Source organism: Hippocampus bargibanti, linkage group LG19 (genome assembly GCF_051943395.1).
Source record: "Hippocampus bargibanti isolate YZ-2025 linkage group LG19, ASM5194339v1, whole genome shotgun sequence".
Taxonomy (NCBI): domain Eukaryota; kingdom Metazoa; phylum Chordata; class Actinopteri; order Syngnathiformes; family Syngnathidae; genus Hippocampus; species Hippocampus bargibanti.
Window position 1 is genome coordinate 4,915,920 of NC_142752.1, and position 23,168 is coordinate 4,939,087.

Here is a 23,168-nt window from a genome sequence, read left to right on the forward strand (position 1 = left end):
CCGCCCACAGTCTTCAGTTAAAGCCACGTGATTGGTCAAGATCGCAGTGAGGGGGGTTGGTTTAAACATTAAAGAGACAGGCGGACGACAGTGAGAGAGTTTCAACTTTGATAGTTCAAAGGCAGAGTGTAGACTGCAAGGTTAAAATATCCCATCAATCAGGATCCACAAACAACCCGCACAACCCATCTGTACACTTGATGCAAAAAGCTATCAACCCAGCTAAACAGAACACAAATGATAGGAACTAGGTAAAATTATCGCAGAGAAAGCACCTACAAGGGATCATTCCTCAAGATGGTGAAAGAAGAAGGTTACGTTCCTCATCAAGTGTTCAATGCTGATGAAATGCCACTCCATTCCATCAAGCCATCAACGACCATCACAAAGGAAAAGAAAACGACTTTATTATACAGTACAGTTTATTTATTTAATTATAATAGCATAGCACATGTATTATACATAAAATGAGGTATATTTTGTGTAGTTTTAAGGCATAGAAAATTTGAAAGTAGAACATTATGTTTTATGGGGACCAGGGAACGGATTATGCTCATTTTAATGGTTTCCTATGGGAAATAAATTTTTGGGATACACACTTTTCGCCTTACACACACTGTCTGGGAACCAATTAAGTTCTTAATCCAAGTATGAGGAAAAAGAAAATAAAAAACATTCTCATCTTTCTCCCCAATGCTGTATTCTTTTTGTCTCATTTCCTTGTCCCGGTCATCAAAAGGACATTCGACAACATGTTTGCATGCAATGTCTTTTTCTCTCTACTTCAACTACAACTACTTCCACCTTCTCCGCCACTGAATCTCCTTTTGCCTCCAAGCCATGTAACATTGTCATCACATAACAGCACCAGCAGCGGCAGGCGGCGAAAGAGCACAGGTGTCCAGAGAGCAATATGCGCGCCTTGCCACCGCTGCCCTTTAACCACCTTTCTCCGACTTGTCACGTCGAAGAAGAAGAAGAAGAACGAGCGGGCCAGCTAGCCGCGGTGTTGCCACGTAGCACTCACTGACCTTTGTTGTGCTCAGGCAGGGAGAAGAAGCGCTCGGTGGAACATTTGGACAGATGGTACACAACCTTCTCCAGAAGGTCAGCCAACGCTGCATATGAAACCAAACACACAAAAGCGTGCACACAAATCACAAGACAACATAAAGGCCCAAAGAAAAAAAAAATCGAATTAAATAAATAACTAATTAACTCATTGGCTGCCATTCCCGAATTTATTCAGGAATTGAAAAACATGACTTGGAGCGTCATTCCCGAATTTGTCCGGGTTTTGTTTTTTCTTGCGAAGGGGGTGCCGATAAAGCACTGGTCAGACCACTGGCCATGTTTTTTTTTTTACTACCAGGAGGGGGCAGCATTTGCCTTTTGCCCATGTTAGCGCTTTGTTACAGTTTATTGTGAACGTGCTATATAAATCAATATGTATGTATTGTATTGTATTGTATTGTATTTGTACATACACCCCATTTCGAACTCAGATAACTCCAGACCCATATAACTTAGGAATTAACTCTTTTTTTCTGATGAAAGAAAATAGTCTAAGGTTTCTTACGCTGCACTGAATGTTTATTTACGTAGTCCTAAAACTCAATATTCTGTAGGTCCTACAATTTGAGTGAAAATGACAAAAGCCCTGGCGTGGTCACATTTTTGAACATTGTATTGTATTTTGTACATACGCCCCCATTTCAAATCCAGATAACTCCAGACCCATATAACAAAGGAATTAACTAATTTTTTCTGATGACAGTTTAAGGTTTCCTACACTGCATTGCATTGTCCTAAAACTCAATATTCTGTGGATCCTGCAATTTGAGGGAAAATGACAAAAACCCTGGCACTGCAATGGACACATTTTTTTCACCTTGTCCGGCAGTGAATGAGTTCATGTATTGTATTTATTTTTATGTATTTGCAAGGTGAGGCATTTTATCTGTTGTCATGGATGATGCACTAGAAAAAAACAGTGGAGTGGATTTTTGCACATCTGGCAGTGAATGAGTTCACTAACTAACTAACTAATTAACTAACTAAATAACTAAAATAAATAGAAGCCACATAGTCATCATCTTACCTGTTGTGGTCAAGCCGTGCCGGTGCCCGGTCATCATAACTTGACGGTAAAGTCGTCGACACGTCTCCATCCAGCCATCTTCCATTGTAGCTTCTCGAGGAGATGCCAGGAAGTCGCGCAGCTGAGGTTCTGGATGGTGTAAAAGCAGGTGTCAACGCCTTCCTTCATGCGGATTATTCAATCACACGACGGGATTCTCACCCAGCGGGTTCGGTTGGGGCTTTGGTGGGTCCAAAATGTAACAGGCGGGTGGAGGGAATGTGTAGAACATGGGCCAGGGATAGGGATCGTCTCCCTGCACGGAGATAATAATAATATTAATAACAATAACAATAATAACAATAATCATCATCATAATCATAATAATAATAATCCATTTAATTCCTCAGCGACTTTGAACTCTCAAGGTCACAGGATCAATTTTTCTGCGGGTGAGCAGCGGCAGCCACAGGCGCCAGCGTTCACTCAACCCGGAATAACTTAAATAGATAGAAAGTTAGCTAGCTAGCTCTTAGATAACTAATAGATAGCTAGCTAGCTAGTTAGATAGTGAATAGATAGCAAATAGGTAGATAGCTAGGTAGCCAGCTAGCCAGTTAGCGAATAGATAGCAAATAGATAGCTAGCTAGGTAACCTGCTAGCTAGATAGGGAATATATTGCAAATAGATAGCTAGATAGGTAGCCAGCTAGCCAGTTAGATAGTGAATAGATAGCAAATAGATAGCTAGCTAGGTACCTAGCTAGCTAGTTAGATAGCAAATAGATAGCTAGGTAGGTAGCCAGCCAGCTAGTTTGATAGCAATTAGATAGCTAGCTACGTAGCTGCCAGCTAATTAGATAGCAAATAGATAGCTAGCGAGGTAGCCAGCTATCTAGTTAGATAGCGAATAAATAGCAAATAGATAGATAGCTAGGTAGCCAGCTAGCTAGTTGGATAGCGAATAGATAGCAAATACATAGCTAGCTAGGTAGCCAGCTAACTAGTTATATAGCGAATAGATAGCAAATAGATAGTTAGCGATAAGAGGACACTATATAAGATTTGGTTTGAAAACAGCTGATGGGACTTGTAATTTGAATCTGGAGGAGAAAAAAAATACATTGATTTGTTTTGTGTTCCAACAGGAGGCATAAACAGAAAAGCTGTGAAAATTTTGAAGCAAACGTTCCCTTCGGAGGCCCGTAAGGACTCTCCTTCTATTCGAAATGTGTCATATCCTCTCTGTGACCTCCTCTTGAAATGAAACCCCGTTTTCTGTTCGCTGAAATGAGAACTGAATAATTGATAGCTGGTCCCCAATCATGCAATAAAGTGTTCTCTGTCATTATATAAAAAATAACAAATAAAAATAAGATTTTAACTCATTCACTGCCAGAGGATGTGCAAAAATCTCTCCACTCCAGTGCCAGGGTTTTTGTCATTTTCACTCAAATACCAGCACCCACAGAATATTGGATTTTTGGACTATATAAGAAACCTTATACTCTCTTCTTTCATCAGAAAAAAAAAGAGTTAATTCCTAACTTCCGGGTAGGGTGTACGCTGGCACGAATGGCTGCCGCTGCTCACCCGCACAAACAAAAAAAAACAAATTCTGTGACTGTAACGTGTCCTTGAGAGCTTTGAAGGCGCTTAGAAATTAAATGTATTATTATTATTATACTAACTTATATGGGTATGGAGTTATATATGCTTGAAATGAGGGTGGCTGTCCAAAAACTAATAATAATAATAATAATAATAATAATAATAATAATAATAATAATAATACATTTCATTTCTAAACACCTTTCAAAACTCTCAAGGACACTTTACAGTCACGGGATAAGAACTTTTTTTTTTTGCGGGTGAGCAGCGGTAGCCATTCGCGCCAGCGTTCACTCTACCCGGAAGTAACACAGCAGCAAAGTTATGAAAGGAAGAGGAAAGGAAAGAAAGAAGTAGAAAAAAAAATACAATGCAATACATACATATTGATTTATATAGTGCTTTCATAACAGCTGAAGCTGAAACAAAGCGCTAACATGGAAAAAGGGGGAAATTCTGCCCCCTTGTGGAAGTGAAAAACATGGCCAGAGGTCTGACCAGCGCTTTATCGGCACCCAAACAAGAAAAAAAAAACAAAGTCGGAATGGCAATGTACGTCATATTTTCAAATCCTGAATAAATTTGTGAATGGCAAGAGATTTGAGTGTATTGAGTTTCGGTGTTTAAGTCTGACCTCCTGCAAGGCCCGAGGGGGGAGTCTCCTCTCGGATGGTCCTCCAACAACGGCGACACGAACCAGCGTGTGGTTAATCTCCAGTGATGCGTTGTCTAAGATGAAGCGCCTGAAAAGAGGATATTTTGACCATCACGCAACGAGAAGAAACCTTTTTTTTTTCAATTGTTGATGAGCATGAAATGTCAGGCGAGTTGGTGATGAGTCCTCACCCTACGTCACTGAAGGAATGCCCCTGACCGAAAAAAAGGACACATTGTAGCAGTCCTACCATCATGTCAATGCATTTTGCTGTACTTGTTTGGTCTGAAAACTTCGTGTTGCACCAAAAAGAGGCAGAAGAGGTCGACAAAGCTCCGTGTAAGGAATTAATCAGCCTGTGGAAACGAGCTGATTAATTCCTTACACGGAGCTCTGTCGCCATTTTCTACCTCTTTTTTGGTGATACATCCCCCCCCGTTGCCTCAAAATGGCACGGAATAAATTATTTAATCGATTGCAAACATGTATGCTTTCCTCGATTTGAATCCTATTCATAACTGGATGAGTAACAAGAAAGCATATTTCTGAATCTGAAGCCATTGTTTTGATTCTCCAGCAAGGCAAGACGTCTTGGAGTGACATCACGAACAAGGGGGCGGGACCTTCTGAAACAGGTCAAGGTTCATTTTTTTGCAGATTTTGGACACTTTAAGTCATTTTTATTGGTGTTTTGCATTTGAATAAAAATATCATTTTGGGTATTTTAGATGCTATAAAACATTTTTGTGATGTCAGTTAGGAAACAAAAAAGTGATGTTGGTTGTCCTTTAAAAGCCATTTTGAGTTTGTAACGGCAGCAGTAGAAGAAGAAAAAAAAGTGCCCGTGAAAAGTCAAATTACAGACTTTGAATGGAAAATGAAAACTATAAACGAGAGGCGCTGCAGTATATTATGGTGGCGAGCGGGAAGCTCGGTGTTAACGCCTCTCGCTGGATCTGTGAATTTGCCGATCCGAAATGCCTTTTAAGGCTGAATGCTAACTGCTTTCATTCCAACCTCTGAGGCAATTTGGACTTGAAAATTGCCAATAAGGAGGAGACGATGCGTTCTTTTTTTTTTTTTTTTTTTGGAAAGGTCTACTCACGCCGGCTCGAAGAACGACGCGCATTCAAATGAAATGTGCCTTGACAAGACGTACCTGAATTTGTGACGGCCGCAATTGGGTTCACTTGAAGTAAAGAAGATGGCAAATGGGAGAAAAACTGCACTTTGGCGGATCGTGAAGATGATGCTGATCTACTTGATATCTAATTTACAACAGATTCTTTTCCGTTTTTTTTTAGGTGTTCAATTACCTGACATGTTTCGGCGTATACTTCCGCCTTTATCAGAGTGTTCAATTGGCTATCTATTCGCGAGCTAGCTAGCTTGCTATCTATTTCAGTTACTTCCGGGTTGAGTAAAAGCTAGCGCGTGTGGCTGCCACTGCTCACCTACATAAAAAAAGCATCCTGTGACTGTAAAGTGACCTGGAGAGTTTTGAAAGCCGCTTAGAAATGAAAAGTATTATTATTTATTATCATTATCATCATTACTATCATTATTATTATTATTATTATTGACTTACAAGCAGATGCTAAGAAGTCCAAGATGGCGGCCGAGTAGGTAGTCGTTGGCAGGCCTTGTTGTTGTTGAATATGCCAGCACAGTTTTTGATTGGGAGGAATTTCTAACAGTCGCGGCTTGGAATTGAAGTGGATTTAGATGGGACAGGAAATGTGCGACAATCTCTTTTCGTCATTGGATGCTACGGCTTGGTGTTTTCTTTCAACATTTAGCTTGTAGCAGACGTGCACATTCCACCATGATATCCCTGATCCACTGGTGAAAAGGACACTTTGATCCTCTCCTCTTTCATCTACAAATGCTTCATGCAACAAAGAAGGTGCAGGAAGTGCTTATGATTGATTGACTGTGTGTCTTTTGTGCTGTGTCAGATTATTTGTTATTTAGCTTTTTTTGTTGTTTTGACTTCAAGATGGCGCCGCGAAAGTGGCTGCCTTTAGAGTAGCTCCTGTATTTTGATTTTGCCCCTGTGAAATATAAATTTCTGCACTGCGAGACAAATAAAGGCTCATCCATTGAGCCTTGAGTTGTGCTAGAAGTTCAGATCAAGTGTTCGAGCATTTCTGTGAACACCAGTTATAAGTCAGTACCTTGTGTAACACGAAGACCTTTAGTACTGCATTAGCAAAGCCCCCCTCAGGGTGAGTAAAGAGGGAAAGAAAAAAGAAAAAAACATTCGCTCACATCAAAACGTCAGACTCCCAATGTTTCACACAAAGCCGAGCGGCGAGCCTGCTGAGCTTTTGGCATTTGCGCTCGCCGTGCTCCAGCGGTTAGCCACGACCCTGCGCGACTAACCTTTTTTACACATGTGGATTCCGCTCATGCGATGTGATCACGACGAGAAATCTAAAAGCGGATCCGTGAACTCCGCAACAAAGCCACCCAGTGACGATTGTTTCCTGTCCCTTTTATATTATGTCACAGAAGGACAGAGTGGACTTTAATGTCAGTTCCTACCCGTCACTGTCGTTTCGCTCAGCTATGTTGTCCTTCTGGCTTTGCAGCAGCGTGGCACAGATATTGTACTGGCTCTCGAGTAGCAGGAATGAGTCCAAGCTGGAGCACAGCACGCTGAGCAGTCTGCAAATAACACGGGATAACATGATTTCAAGCCCTTTGGATAGAATAAAATATTATATACAGGCATATATTCTTTATCCTCTTCTATTACTGTAGTTTACTGAGTGGTTTACAATCGATGAGCAAGACTGGCTGCATGGCTCGCGGAACTTTATTTGGCGCTTCGCCACCTGACTAAATTAATCAGCAGATTCATCATTTTTTCCCCTGACTAAATGTCAAAATGTCAGGGTTGGGCTTTACTTGTTATGTAGCTAGCTTTCTATCTATTTGAGTTACTTCGGGGTTGAGTGAACGCTGGCGCATGTGGCTGCCAGTGCTCTCCCACAGAAAAACTTAATACTGTGACTGTAAAGTGACCTTTAGAGTTATGAAAGGCGCTTAGAAATGAAATGTATTATTATTATTATTATTATCATCATATGTCACGGCTTGGAATTGAAGCGGATTTACATGGGACAGGAGATGAGAGACAATCTTTTTGGCAATGGATGCTACAGCTTCATGTTTGCTTTCAAAACTAAGCTTGTAGCAGACATGCACATTCCACCATGTCGTCTTTGATCCACTAGTGAAAAGGACGCTTTGATCCTCGCTTCTTTCATCTATAACTGCTTCATACAATAAAGACAGTGCAGAAAGTGCTTAAGATTGAATGACTGTGTCTTTGTGTTGTCATATTGTTATCTAGTTTTTGTTGTTGTTGTTTTGACTTCAAGATGGCGTCGCGAGAGTGGCTGCCTTTACAGCAGCTCTTTTATTTTGTTTTTGATGATGTGAAATGTAAATTTCTTCATTGTGAGACAAAGGCTCATCAAATCGAATCGAATCTAATTTAATGACAATGTTTTATGGGGATATTATTCAGTGCTGTTCTTTTTTGCAGGGGTTAAGGCATTTTTATTAATTTTAATGAGGAAAAGACGACTTGAGATAAAAACGTGCAAAAATGAATCCCATAACACCACTTTGCTGTGGGATAAGGTAAAATGTCAAGGACATTACACGAAATGCTGGCACAGCGAGATAGACAAGTAAAGCAGGAAGGAGCGCAAAGTCACACAAACTGCACTGTCAGACCGGGTTCCATTCACCACCACAATCCCTGTCGATTTCCGACGAGTCATGAATGTCCCGGGGAAGCGGATTAGTGAAGGCAATTTTCTCCGGCAGTTTCACTTGCGAGCTTTTTATACGAAAAAAAAAAAAAAAACGAGGGAAGGAAAAAAAAATGTGTGGGGAATCCCCGCGAAAAGCCTTCATGGTTCATTTTCAAATGCCGGTAATGATACTCGGCTTAAAGGACAACCGACGTCACTTTTTTGTTTCCTAACTGACATCAGAAAAACATTTTATAGCATCTAAAAGACCCAAAACACGCAGTATGATATTTTTATTTAAATGCAAAACACCAATAAAAATGACTTAAAAGTGTCCAAAATCTGCAAAAAATTGAGCTGCGAATTGGGCATTTTCAGAAAGTCCCGCCCCTAGTTTGTGACATCACGCATTGCTGGAGAATCAAAACAATGGCTTCAGATTCGGAGAATATGCTTTCTTGTTACACATCCAGTTATGAATATGATTCAAATAGTTCTGAAGAGGAAAGCATAAATTTGCATACATTTGCAATCAATTAAATAATTTATTCCGTGCCATTTTGAGGCAACATTGGGGAGAAATGGCTCACCAAAAAAGAGGCAGAAAATGGCGACAGAGCTCCTGTAAGGAATTCATCAGCATGTTTCCACAGGCTGATAAACTCCATATATGGAGCTTGGTCGCCCTCTTCTGGCTCTTTTCGGTGACCAAACAAGCACAGAAAAATGCATTGACGTGATGGAAGGACTGCTACAATGTGTCCTTTTTTCGGTCAGGGGCGTTCCTTCAGTGACGTCACGTAAGGACTTGTCACCAACTCAAAAACAAGACTTCCGGAATATTCAGCAGGAGTCTTAACACGTAAAATATAGCTATAAGCGGTGGAATCTTTGTAAAATACACTCAGTAGAAGTCATTTGAAGCCATTTTACAAATTATGAACACAACTTGTCCGAAGACATCGGTTGTCCTTTAAGCATTCAGCTGAGACTCACAAGCTGCAGAATAACGACGACGCTTGGGCTTTGTACTTTACAAAACTCCACCGTGCAACTACAAGGGATCCCGGTCACGATTCAAAGTACTTCACCTGACCCGCTTGTGTTGCTGGGATGGACACTGTTGAGAAATAACATTTGCTCGCCACAATGGGAATTCCATCGGATCTAAACAACTAGCGTACCTAATAAAGTGTCCGTGAGAATCCTATTTGCTGGACGGACGGACGGATGATTGACGCGCACTCTCGGTCCGCCTGATAGCCGCCAAGTGAAAGGAAGTCAGGCTCGATGACCCCTCTCTTCCTCCCGTGTGAAAGCAATGCTTCAGGAAGTCGACCTGTTAGCGCTTTGTCTGATAAGCTTCCCCCCCCCCTTACGTGTTGTTCCCTTCACTCAGAAGTCTGCCGGATATACCGCACTAGCTCCGCGTTGCCAATGCATTTAAAGTTTTCAAATCAATACGCTGCGTTCGGAAGTATATGCTCTATTTAAAAATAAATAAATACATCGTAATGACCAAAATTCACGTTCTGCGCCAAGTGCCACGGGTTTGTCCATCACCAGCGGGGAGGGCGTAGCAATCAATGCAGGGCCCGGGCGAGTGCCGGTTGCCATGGTAGCAACCGGAGAAGACATTTGGGCTCTTCATCTTCGTCGAGAGGCTTACTTTTATGGGTTGTTTCAGAACAACAGTAGCATATTAAAAAGACAGCAGTCGTGCACGAGACGGGGGGGGCGCAATACAACGGGCCTCTAAAGTCCATACGAACAAAAAGCGCCATCACGTGGGTAGCTAGGTGAGCTACTTTGGTGACTCCATTACTTTTTCAATATAAAGCACTTCCTGTACAATTAATTCCCGATGAGAAATGTACTTTCAAATAGCATCATAGAAGTCGACCAACTTCATGTATTGAATAGTAATATGCCGATGCGTATGTGGAACTGTCGCGGCTTGGAATTGAAGCGGATTTACGTGGGACAGGATATGAGAGACAATCTGTTTTCGTCAATGGATGCTACAGCTTCGTGTTTGCTTTCAACATTTAGCTTGTAGCAGACGTGCGTAATTCACCATGACGTCCCTGATCCATTGGTGAAAAGGACGCTTTGATCTGCTTCATCCAACAAATATGGTGCAGAAAGATTGAATGACTGTGTGTCTTTTGTGGTGTTATTTAGTTTTTGTTTTTTTATTTTGACTACAAGATGGCGCCCGCTAGAGTGGCGGCCTTTACAGCAGGTCGTGTATTTTGGTTTTTCTACTTCTTCCTTCCCTTTTACTTTCCTCACTGTGCTGCTGTGAAATGTATATTTCTCCACTGCTGCCGCTGTTGTGATGCACGGAGCTCTCACCTCAAGCCAAATGCGTGCGACTGCTCGTAGTGGAACAACGAGCGGATCTTGGCAGTGGAATTGACAGCAATCAGCCTGTCAATCAAGTCCTGCGGAGCACAGCGGGAAACCGTGAAGGTCACACATTTACCATGTTACAGGTGCGTGTTCTGTGCGCGGATTTGAGGGACAACCAACAAGTTTCAGTTCCAGTTTGTGGGAAAAGCGTACACATGCACTCACAAAACGTAATGATGACTGTCACAATAAATAAAGTGCCTCGAATCACTTGAGCATAGTTCCCGAGCACAAAAATGCCACCACAAGATGGCACCATTTTTTTCCCCTTTTCCATAATATGTGTGTGTATGCGCCTGCTAGGCCACTCACAGGCACAGAGTTTGGCACTTCCCTCAGCGTGTATTCACTCTTGTCGGCCAAAGGTTGTCCAAACAGCAGCTGCCACACGGACTGAGAGGACGACAGCAAGTTGACCAGAGACAGGAAGGACTGCAAGTAGACGCACAGAGTGACCCGACCAAAGCGGGTCAATAACAAGGATCAGAAATATGTCCACATCACAATATCATTTAAGCTTGGTTCCTAAACACGATGTCAAAGACAGTTTACAAAGCTTGCGAATATTTCAGAAGTGCAAATATATCAGTGTTACATTGTTAGCATGGTAACCACCGCTAACAGACATTAAAAAGTCGTTTTTTTGTTTTTTCACATATAATAATAATTTACATTTTTTATGTGTTTGAAGCGTGCATTGGCGGATCCTGTGGGATTATTTTTAACTTGTGTTTGTGTGGGCATGTGTGGATGCATGGCAGAAGCTGAGTGATTGACAGATTAAGTGACATCTCGCTAGATATGTAGCTAGCTATCTATTAGCTATCTAGCTGACGAGCTAGCTATCAATAAGCTACAGTATATAACTATCTGGCTGGCTGGCTATCTAGTTACCTAGCTATTAATTATCTATTAGCGATCTTTCTATCTATTTGAGTTACTTCCAGGCTGAGTGAACGCTGGCGCGTGTCGCTGCTGCTGCTCACCCACAGAAAAACTTATCCTGTGACTGTAAAGTGACCTTGAGAGTTTTGAAAGGCGCTTATAATTAAAAAGTATTATTATTATTAAGAGATTGGTTGTTGATTCAAAAAATGACACATATTTTACAATGTTGTTTTTAGTGGACAGTTTTCCTCAGCGTGGGGCGTTCCACTGTACTCCGCTCGGATATAATAATGACCTTGTCTGAACTTATTCCCAAATGTACTTGTCAGTGTGAAATGTGGGCCTGTTTCGCTGTACCCAAAGCGCCGATTTGGTTTTATGAATGGCAGATAAAATAGGTTAACAGGACCTTCTGGCATCTTTGTTTGTTGTGCATGTCGTTTTTTTTTGTCACTCCGAAACAGAGATGAGCACAGATAGTAAATATGATAAACCTTCATGGATTTGACTTATGATGAGTTTTGAAACGCGCTTATAAATGAAATGTATTATTATTATTACTACTATTTGGAACATAAACCCCACAATAAAAATGGGATTACTGTAAATAATCATTGTTGAATCGATTTCCAGCCATGTTAGCACCTTGAGGCAGCTCCTGTCGATGGGGTCCATCGGCGTGGGTTCAGGTCGGACCAACTTGGCATCCTCATCGCCGCACTGCAGCGACGACCACAGCTCCAGAACTAAAGCCTCCACATACCCTGGCATGCGACAACACAATGAATGGGGGTTATTGAGTATGATGCAATAGTTAGCGTGCCCCGGAACCTGCTTTTAATAATAATACATTTCATTTATAAGCGCCTTTCAAAACTCTAAAGGTCACTATACAGTCACAGGATATGTTTTTTTTTCTGTGGGGTAGCAGTGGCAGCGACATGCGCCAGCGTTCACTCAATGACTCAAATAGCTAGCTAGCTAGCTCATAGATAGTTCGCTAGATATATTATGAATATGTAAAATTAAAAATTTTAAATGATCAATTGCATATTTTCAGCATTTGTAATTCGTTTTTCATATCATTTTACATTATTCTTAGTAGTAAATTAATTTAGGCCAAAAAAAACTGAGGAGCCATTTGGGAGCCAAAAGAGCTGGATCTTTTTTTGGTGAGCCGAGCCAAAAGAATCGGCTCTCTAAAAAGAGCCCCTTTTCAGGGGTGGTCCTGTTTTGTGCAAATGAACCACTGCGTTGTGTAACTGTGACAACTGGGTCCACGCTATAAGTTATAACTCATGTTCTTCCTGTAAACAAGCTTTGTTGGACAGACGAAACAAAACCAGCGTACAATATTGAAGCTAGAAGCTGCAGCGCGGTCGTGGACGTACCTGAGCGCTGCAAAGCCATCGCTCCTGCCCCCATGGCTGCCAAATGAGTTACAAGAACTCCACAGTCAAACTTCTCGTGACGACTGCCCTAAAAGATAATTTCAATAAATAAATAAAGAAATTAATAAAAATAAATATGGAGAATTTAGCAAATGACAAGTATTCAAAAACAGACTTAAACAAAAATGTATCAATGGAGCGTTTAATTATGGGGCAGATTTCAAGTGTTTACTTGTTAAAAATAATCGGGCTCTTTAATTAAAGTGCAAAGCGAACAAGGTAAGCAATTACAAGCGTGACTAAACAATGGCGCTAAATTAAGTGCAAGCGGTGGGTGAGGGTAAGCGAAGTGCAAAACTTGTGCTCGGAATTAGCATAGCTGGCGACGCAATGGTGTGAATACTAAAAAGGACGAAAATGAAATATTAAACTTTGATTCCCACAAGTGGGAAGACTGACACCTTATTCTCGCTTATTTTTTAAACTTGGATCAACCACTTTCACGACGACGTGACTCAGCAATTGGAGTGCAAAATCTCAGTAAAATTTAATGTCGGCGTTTGACATAAATGGGCTTTCAGAAAGGAGCATAATAAAACGGTAAACATTCAAACAAGAGCTGCTTGAAAGAGCTGTGTCAGAGATTTGTTTCTCAATACATGACACGCTGAAACTATGCTAGCTATGCCCACGTCCCGAAAATACATCTTTCCTTAGAGTGCCTCGTTGTTGGCTGCGAGTGCGTGGAAAACATGTTGACAGGAACTTGAGCTCTTATCTGTTCAGGATTAGTACTTTGGCTCTCTTTATTTGAATATGTGTCGACATTTTTTGATCAAATCATCTGGGGATGTTTTTTTAAAGAGAATGTACCTGCATTTTTTGGTTAAAGTGAGAGAACATGTACGAGACGCACTCCTGCATGGCACCAGTTTGATGAAGCAGCAACACGCCCTTGGGTGTTGCCGCAAAATTCAGCAGGATGTCCAGCAATGTATCTTCCCACATTAACCTGTGAAGTATGAATAGATGTTAAAAAAATAAATAAATCAGGATAACTTAGGTCCATTTGATAAAGTTAATCAATGCAAAAAAAAAAAAAGAAAAAAAATGCAGCATTTGCCAAGTCATCAACAAAATTGCCTTTAAAGGACAACCGACGTCACTTTTTTGTTTCCTAACTGACATCAGAAAAACGTTTTAGAGCATCTAAAATACCCAAAACATGCAGTATGATATTTTTATTCAAATGCAAAACACCAATAAAAATGACTTAAAGTGTCCAAAATATGTAAAAAAAATTGAGCTGCGAATTGGGCATTTTCAGAAAGTCCCGCCCCGAGTTCGTGACGTCACGCAAAGACGTCTTGCATTGCTGGTGAATCAAAACAATGGCTTCAGATTCGGAGAATATGCTTTCGTGTTACATATCCAGTTATGAATATGATTCAAATAGTTCTGAAGAGGAAAGCATACATGTTTGCAATCCATTAAATAATTTATCCCGTGTTATTTTGAGGCATCTGGACTGCAATATAGCGTCCCAGAAAAGAGGCAGAAAACGCCGACCTCTTGTAGACATGACAGTGTATTGCGTTTCCACAGGCTGATAAATTCCTTATATGGAGCTTGGACGCCCTCTTCTGGCGCAACACAAGGTTTTCAGACCAAACAAGCATTGACGTGATGGAAGGACTGCTACAATGTGTCCTTTTTTTCGGTCAGGGGTGTTCTTTCAGTGACGTCACGTACGGACTCGTCACCAACTCAAAAACAAGACTTCCGGAATATTCAGCACGAGTCTTAAAACGTAAAATATAGCTATATGCGGTGGAATCTTTGTAAAATACGCTCAGTAGAAGTCATTTGAAGCCATTTTACAAATTATGGACACAACTTGTCCGGAGACGTCGGTTGTTCTTTAAATATCATACTTACATGTGTCGCAATTTCGGCGCAGACGTTGCAGGATTGTTTTCAAGTACCGGGCTCGGAATCTTTTCAGACAAGGAACAGCTCTGGGAAAAAAATGGATTTCAGAGTTTGGATGATGACAGGACATTAGGAAGGAGGCATCAAACCTTCCTCCAGGCGGCGGCGGCAGCTTTGTGCAGGTTGTAACCTTCCAGGACCTGCAAGCCCTCGCAGGTCTTGTACATCTCCCTGCAGACAGAGATGAAGGGCCCGCACAGAGCACGGAGGGAGAGGACTTTGTCCTCGCTCGACATCAAGAGCTCCCGTTCGAGCAGCGAAAGGGTAAACTGGAGCAGCACATGAGCGGCGGTGCTTCTGCGAGTGGAAAAAGAAGTTTAGCTCAGTCAAATTGCCCGTTTTATTAACGACGTTCCGCAAGCATCGCACGATGGCGACTCGTGGAAAATTCATCAGGCCGACAAGGCGGATGAATATCACTTCAAAGTGAGAGCGTCTTCGTGTTTGAATGAGTTCGCTATAAATGACATATTGAGTAATATATCAAATGAACGCTCTTGATGAGTTTTCAGTTCGTTGGCTGTTTCACCAAAATGCTCTCATTTACTGAAAAACATTTTCTCTTTTTTCGATTTTTTTACTGGAAAGTGTCAAAGAACTCAATTTATAAACATTTCAGAGATCTGCGTTCACACACACACACACACACGCATGCAGAAATGTTCATTTGCCAATGTGAGGTATCCAGTTAAGCGCGTGTTAACCACGTCAATAAAAAAAATGGATTTATAATATTTGCAAAGGTGCATTATTCTCCACGTGGCTGTGTGGCTTTTCTCCGGGTACTCAAGTTTCCTCCCACATTCCAAACGTATTGACACTTCCATGGATGACCCACCTTTCGTTCTGTCCAACAAGCAAGTTATTGTCATACAAGAAGAGAGCTAATCCTCTGTCTGTGTTGACCATTCGGGCCATAACGTCCGCGATTAGAGGCAGGGTGGCTGCGGGGCATTTCAGTTTGGCCTGCACAGGATGTAAAAATAAAGAAATAAAAAACATGAGTGAATCGCGGTGATAATAGAATGAAAACTGATATTTTCCCTGAGATTGAGGTGGATTTCACTATTAATAATAATAACAATAATACATTTAATATATAAGCGCATTTCAAAACTCTCAAGATCACTTAACAGTCACAGGATAAGATTTTCTGTGTGTGAGCAGCGTCAGCCACACGCGCTAGCGTTCACTTAACCAGGAAGTAAACCAAATAGATAGAAAGCTAGCTAGCTAGCCAATAGATAGCTAATAGATAGCTAGACAGCCAGCTAGATAGCTATATAGTTAATAGCTATCTAGGGAGCTAGATAACAAACCATACACATTGCCCCGTTTCATTGTTTTCAACACCTTAATGTGCAATTTTGGGGATGTGGAAGGACAAAAATAAATAAATAAATGAAATTTATTGCTGAATGAATGAATGAAAAATGAATAAAGATGTTGCAAAGACACATCTATTTATCCATTTACCCAGATAATGCATTCATAAAAGTCCCTATTAGCCAATGAGATGCCAGGATGATTTGGGAATAGCCAATGGCAGAACAGCTAGATATATGTTGCTATATGTCTTTGTGTTGTCATATTTGTTATTATTTATTATTTTTTACTACTACTCAACTTGAGTGAACATTGGCGCGTGTGGCTGCCGCTGCTCACCCGCAGAAAAAATATCATGTGACTGCAAAGTGTCCTTGAGAGTTTTGAAAGGCGCTTATAAATGAAATTTATTATTATTACTATTATTATATGGGATTTGGGGAACAGACAAGAAATGAATGAAAAAGAAATTCTACTAAATCACCTGGCCTCCATTGAGGGCCTGGATGACGGGAGCCATGAGAGTCTGGACGACAGGCGCCTGGTGGAGACACTCGTCAGCGCACTCGGCCCTTTCACACATGGCGCTCAGTGTCGATATCACTAGGCCGCTTGGGCACAGCGCTTCTGGGAGGGGAAAAAAAAAGAAAAAAGGCATGTTCGGTCAATGACTTTGAAGCATACTCTCTTAAGGTGGGAATTGAATACGACAGCTGATGTCAGGAGACAACAGGAAGCCAGCTGAGGACAAGGTTACCAGATAAAAGATAACACTGAGGAATGCCACAAAGGAACCCGATGTTCCCGTAATGGCCGCACTCTAGCTAAAAGGTGTGCCCGTGCACCCACCTGCGTCTGAGCTATCGGTGCAAAAAGGTTGATGGTGTTGGCACATAATGTTGATGAGAATCACCACCAGTTGCGTCAAAGTAACTGGATCTGGAAAGAGGAAATGAGTCGGTCAGAAATTGTTATGATTAATTCACTTGTACTTTGTCTTAAGGCGTAAAATGGAGTCACATGTTACGCAAGCGTGAGTATGGTTTGTCCACACCTTTTTACAATGGGTGGGATTGGGGTGATGGGGCGATTTTAAAATGGAGTTGCGCTTCAAGCATCGACAATGGGATAAATTCTCAAACATATATGAAGCAATAAAAACTGCCTCCCTGTGCACCGCTGGATGCTAAGCAGATTTTTTTTTTATTACAGTTAGACCTCAACTTACAAACACCTTATTTTACAAACTTTTCGTCTTACAAACGTCAAATTTATGAAAATTAAACCTTATAATAAGCACTATTTTCATAATACACACCCACCACGGCTGGCGGAGTGATCTTCGGCGGAAGCACACGACCGAACAGCACCAGAGGTTAAGTTACCAACAGTCCATATGGAAGGTGACTCTCCTTCCATAAGCCATCAACGACCATCAAAAAGGTAAATAAAACTTTATTTTACAGCAGTTTATTTCCTTAATTACAGTCCTCATGTAATGCGCCTCTTTCCAAACAGCAATTCCCTTTGACCTTCGACCTCCAACGCCATTCCATCAAGCCATAAATGACCATCACAAATGTAAATAAAGTGACTTTATGATACAATGCAGTGTATTTCTTTCATTACAATACAATAGCACATTTATTATACATAGAATAAGGTATATTGTGTGTAGTTTTTTAGGCTTATTTAGTTGAAAAGTATATTTTATGGAAACCCGGGAACGGATTATTCCCATTTTAATGGTTTCCTATGGGAATTCTTTTTTTCAGATACACACTTTTCGCTTTACACACTCTGTCTGGGAACCAATTAAGTTCGTAAGTTGAGGTCTCACTGTATTTTGTACACAGATATTTTTCTTCAAATGTATTGATGACTACCCAACGTTAGTAATCTCTAGTTGTGAAGATTATCGGTTGAATCAGAGGCGCCATTAAAATGTCAAAAGCATCCTTCCTCTTTGGAATCAATGAATACCAAATGATCAATCTCAGGTGAGCGCCTCGATACTACGATACGGTATCAATAAAGCTGCGAGTGCAGACAATGAGTCGTTTGTAAGAAAACTCAGAACGCAATCGTGTTTTATTGCTGATTAAGACATTTTAATCATCTTGGACTGTTATGTAAATCTGCGTGGAAACGCCTCACACATCATGATGTGAGATTATAGGTGGTAAATACTTTAGATTATATTGCGGTCACGTAACGTAAAGGCATGAGGCCGTGGGGCAAGTTTCTACTCTTATCTTCAAAAACAGCACTTGTTTTTATTTCACAGTGACAATTTAGAAAATGCAAGAAAGTAAATTAAGATTCAGATAAATGTGCTTTTATGAATATTTTCTGCCTTCTGTAATTCTGAGGATGTAAATCAAGGTTTTTGGTGCAGCCTTCATTTTAGTTACAGGATCTTCTGGAGGCACATTTTCACTGGACCCATTTATAGAAGTCAAGAATAACAGCGAGTAAGACATCATGGGGGTTTTAGTCATAAGAAAACACTTTTTGAATATATTTCTTATTTATTACCTGGATGTCCCATGGTACAAGCATCAACATCCATAAACCAACAGGACGTAGACATTTTAATAGGTTGTCGTTCCATGAACTGATAGATTTGTAACCTGGCTGATGAACTCTTCTTGTGCAGGAGTTTAAATTTGTTGTGTCTGTTCACCTCAGAATTTCTGTGCTTCCATTGCGGGCCTTGTTTTTCGTCCAACTAAGCATGCCAAGCATGATACTTTTAAATATGATAACTTATATACTATCTATTATCTACCAATCATGAAGATTGATATGTTTGAGCGGCTTTCTCGGGCCGCGTAAAATGATGAAATGAAATTGGCGCCGTGGGCCTTGAGTTTGACACAACAATTTGAAGTGAAGCGTTTGAAAATGGTTCTCAAAATTATTGCCGATTAATTTGATTGATGGATTAATTCGAGCACTGTCATTTAGTAGTACGAGTACTCTCTCTAATTAAATTACAAGTAAAATTTTACACATTATAATTATGCTAATCGGACTATTTTTCTTCCAACTCTTGCTTATGTTTTGCATAGCTTTGTAGAACAAAATAATCTAGTTATTCAAAATACGCAATAAATTATTATTTTTTTAAATACATGTTTAGGAAGGCGAAACGTGAAGGGTTCACCTTTCCGCGCCGCCACTTTGATGGGAAACAGCTTCCTGCCATTGGCATAGAGTAGGACTTTACCCAACACGCACAAGGAATGGACAACCACGGCGTACTGCAGCTCTTTACCGCTGTAGACGCTGCCAATTTGCGAGCCTGAAAGACAATGAGGACATGGCACAAAGAAGCGGGGCTTGATTATATGGCCTTGGAATCTCATTTCTTTTACGCTTTTCCCATTTGATCACTTTGTGGAAAAAAAAAAAACTGTTGCCTTTTAACACCATGACATTTATTCATCTACTAAACAACTTTTTCCACTCACCTGAAACGTGCTGCTCCTCACAATGGATCTGAGTGCAATGCTGGCAGCATTCCAGATAAAGGATGCACTGCTGAGCAGCCGCTTCCATCTGAGAAGACGTTATTCCCCAAAAATGACCACCTTTCCACAATTGATAACTCATTATGAATACTTGCGTTTTTTTTTTTTTTGACTCCATAGTGGGATTATGTAGCTATTTTACTGACAGTTAATTTAGAGGGCGTAGAGGGAGGGACTCGGCAATAATCCCCTTTTAAAAGGCTTGAGAGTGAGCGGGGAGGATTAACGAATCACTTTTTGAATGGAGAATTCTCACGGTGGAAGCGCCAAAGTATAACGCGATCCGTTCCGATGACGCCCTGCTAATGTGTTCACATTCCGCAACAAACACCGTTTGGAAATGATCGTTCACTCACCAGATTTTTGTATTTGCTCTGGAGGAGCCTGAAAATCAACGTCCTGCTGTAGGAGCCATGCTGAGAAACAACGCAAATAACATTCAAACGCCGTAAATGTGGCGTAATCGTGACTGTTCAGTTGCGAGGCCCACCATCCATTTTGTGAACCAGATTGCTTGAACATCCAGCAAGGCCAACAGGTCAGTGGGCCCCAAAACTTTCTCCTGCGAGTCGCCATGGAGAGACAGGAGTGAGAAGGTGCTCTCTATGATTTCTTCATGTACCTGAAAGGCGAGTGACGGATAACCTCGGCATGGGAAAATGAAAATGAGCACGTGTGCAAGGACTCACTTTTCCGGATGGCGGATCCAGAAAGTGGTCGCCTCCTTTTGAAAGTCGTTCATTAGGCGCATCTGAGTGCATGGGAAGATGATGATTGATTGACATGTTATGTTGCACGCATGTAAAAATATTGGAAATTGGTGCTTAAAAAGGCAGATAAAGTTTTTTTTTCCATTAAAACACTTATTTGGTTACAAAAAGTCTAAATTATGAGGGGAATTGCTCTCTTTTGCAGTTTGAGGATTTACATTGAGCGTACCTGTTTGAGGAGAGAGCTGATCTCGGGTCTGTTGATATCTAAGACTGCCGCACCGCTTGGAAAGCTCAACTTCAGTGTCAAAAAACTGGATTGCACGCTTCGAGCTGAGCGAGAGACAACAGAAGAGAATGTTATTATATATTTTTTTTTTAAGTGTGAAGAGCTCCAACAAGGAAATAACGACATCTCAACACGTTTTTATAAACAACTCGGTAAAGACTGAGAAACAGCACCTAGAACGGTGAAATTAAGTGAGAGACCTACCAAGGCTGCTATAAATCTCCCTGGTGATGTTCAGGGGCAACGAAGAGAAGCACTTGGCGAAGAAACGAAGAACGTGATCCTGAAAAACAAGATGGCATATAATTCAATTCAATGTGAAAATAAATAAATGGTAAAAAAAAAAAAGAGTACATTTGTGACAAATATTGTCGCTAAATCAGCGGCGGCGTACACTGAGCTCGGCGTCGGGCTCGGACAGCACGGCGCACAGATTCTGACGTAGGTGGACCCAGCCCTCGCAGCTAAGGACGTCGGAAGCCGGCGCGTGACGCAGCGCCTGCAAGACCTCCCGACGCACCTATTCGCACATGAACATACACACAAAACGTTTTTTTTCTTACTTGTTGTATTGCCATTTTGGGTGAAAGGTGAGGGGCTGAGGAACATTACATTGTTCTTCCTGTGAACTCAGAGATAGAAACGACAGAGGTTTGATATTTTCAGAATTAAAAAAAGTACACGAGCATTATTGTCTCTGTAAAAGCCGGATTTTGTTTTTATTGTGTGCATCTTCACCTCTTTGGGTTGACTTGAATCAAGTTTCTCAGCCAAAGCCTGCAGCTGCTCTTGTCGAATGAAGGTGTAACACTGGACAAAGAGATGGAAAAATAATTCTTGTTACTGCACACATCGACCCTGATAATAAATAAATACATACATAAATAAATAACAATAATAATGAAAATACACCAACGGTACAATTACGGTACGGTAAATTACGGTAAAACGTCTGCTATTTCAGGCTTAAACTACGATGATTTTTTTTTTACCTGATTAAAGGAGTCCCCACTGTCTGAGCAGTCGTCAGCATAGCGGCCATGTTGCATCTCCTCCTCCACCCGTAGCTGGTCGTCGTCAAAGCTGCTGACTAAACGCTCGGTGGCGGCAGTCACAGTGGTTCTCAAGGTCTGCGTCATCTCCTGGTACCTTCCGATGAAACAACGTGCCAATGTGAGAACTTTCCTAACCACGTGTAAGTATGCCCGGGTTGGACTCACTGCGCCGATGCTCGGCTGCGGGTGGTCACTGTGTGAATGAGGGCGTCATGACCCGAGTCGACAGCGTGTTGTCCATCTTCAAGGGACAACTTCCCGAGCTCCTTGTCCACCACACACCCAAGGGAGGTCTCCACACGCTGGCGCAGGTATTGGACAAACTCATAGCTGGGGAAAACAGAAATATGTTTTTAATAAAGTTATACATCCATCTAATCCATTGGTGGAATCACTTTTCTTTACGAGAGCTCACTTGTGGAAATTATTGTCGGTCTCCTCCAGGTGAAGAAGGATTTCCTCCGCACTTTGAGGCGTTGAGGTGCCGGAGGGTCGCTCGTCGATGCTTTTTAAAAAGTGCTTGAGCAGAGCTGCCAGATGCTCTTCGTCTTCGGAAGACATCTCTTTTGCAAATGAGAATTCCCATGACATGCTGAGTGATTCTAAACTTTGCAAAAGCCGAATTTCTGGTGGATCTCGAATCGATAAATATATCAAAACTCCTCAAACACAATGTAGCAGGTGCAGCCATATGTTGTTTCATTTATTTTATTAGCTGTATATCAAAGCTAAACTTCTCCATGTCTATCTGAGCCTGTTTTCGATATCATGGGTCACCTAGGCCCATGCCCTCAAACACTTTTGGCCCTGACTAGTAAGATGATTCAATGCACCAGCACAACGACTCCGTCACAATATGGGGATTTTTACTCACCCGCAACTGTAGGACATTTTTGGGATTCCAATGTGGATTTATACATGCCTGCTACGTGCTAATAGTGAAGCATAAGATGTAGAATGCAATAATTGATTGGTAATCTTAACAAATACGTCAATTTCGTCAATCAGAATAACTAAAGCACTAGCAGTGAGGAGGCAACGTAATTAGTAAACTACAGTCAGTCTCGCACTGGAATAAATGCATCATGTACTTTCAATGCTACTAAAAAACCAATTCTAACCTAGCTCAATGTTATTTTCCACCGCAGAGAAATAAGCAACAAGATAGTGCAAAAAATAATTCATCTACATATGTGTCGCGTTTATACGCACCTGGCGTGTGTTTGACGGCTTCTCCAAGTTAGAAACCCAATCAGCCAGACTCCATCGCGTCTCTATGGAAACGTCATCCAAACCGCGGTGCATTGTGGATCGCGTAACAAACATCGTGGTGCATTCATGTACCGGATTATGAATAAACGCAAAATCAGTTTTATTTCTGAATGTTAATTAAAAATTAAAATAAAGTAAATACATTTATTATATAAAAAATACGGTTTTTATTGGTATT

The 23,168-nt window shown here is 41.1% G+C and overlaps 1 protein-coding gene across 1 annotated transcript in view; it reads right to left on the minus strand.

Moving 5' to 3' along the window:
• Positions 1-22,989, minus strand: part of tbc1d32 (TBC1 domain family, member 32) — an 86,210-nt gene extending 63,221 nt beyond the window's left edge. The window contains 28 exon segments of the mRNA XM_089021775.1: positions 1,032-1,118; positions 2,102-2,230; positions 2,303-2,396; positions 4,326-4,434; positions 6,894-7,016; positions 10,475-10,563; positions 10,844-10,963; positions 12,065-12,183; positions 12,811-12,898; positions 13,684-13,822; positions 14,749-14,828; positions 14,892-15,099; positions 15,641-15,768; positions 16,613-16,755; positions 16,978-17,067; positions 19,298-19,435; positions 19,605-19,692; positions 20,021-20,080; positions 20,155-20,286; positions 20,350-20,415; positions 20,604-20,707; positions 20,868-20,946; positions 21,058-21,183; positions 21,402-21,473; positions 21,656-21,812; positions 21,884-22,048; positions 22,134-22,281; positions 22,931-22,989. Coding sequence (XP_088877901.1) covers positions 1,032-1,118; positions 2,102-2,230; positions 2,303-2,396; positions 4,326-4,434; positions 6,894-7,016; positions 10,475-10,563; positions 10,844-10,963; positions 12,065-12,183; positions 12,811-12,898; positions 13,684-13,822; positions 14,749-14,828; positions 14,892-15,099; positions 15,641-15,768; positions 16,613-16,755; positions 16,978-17,067; positions 19,298-19,435; positions 19,605-19,692; positions 20,021-20,080; positions 20,155-20,286; positions 20,350-20,415; positions 20,604-20,707; positions 20,868-20,946; positions 21,058-21,183; positions 21,402-21,473; positions 21,656-21,812; positions 21,884-22,048; positions 22,134-22,279 — 3,079 coding nt within the window. The 5' untranslated portion in view covers positions 22,280-22,281; positions 22,931-22,989.
• Positions 22,990-23,168: the final 179 nt, after the last annotated feature.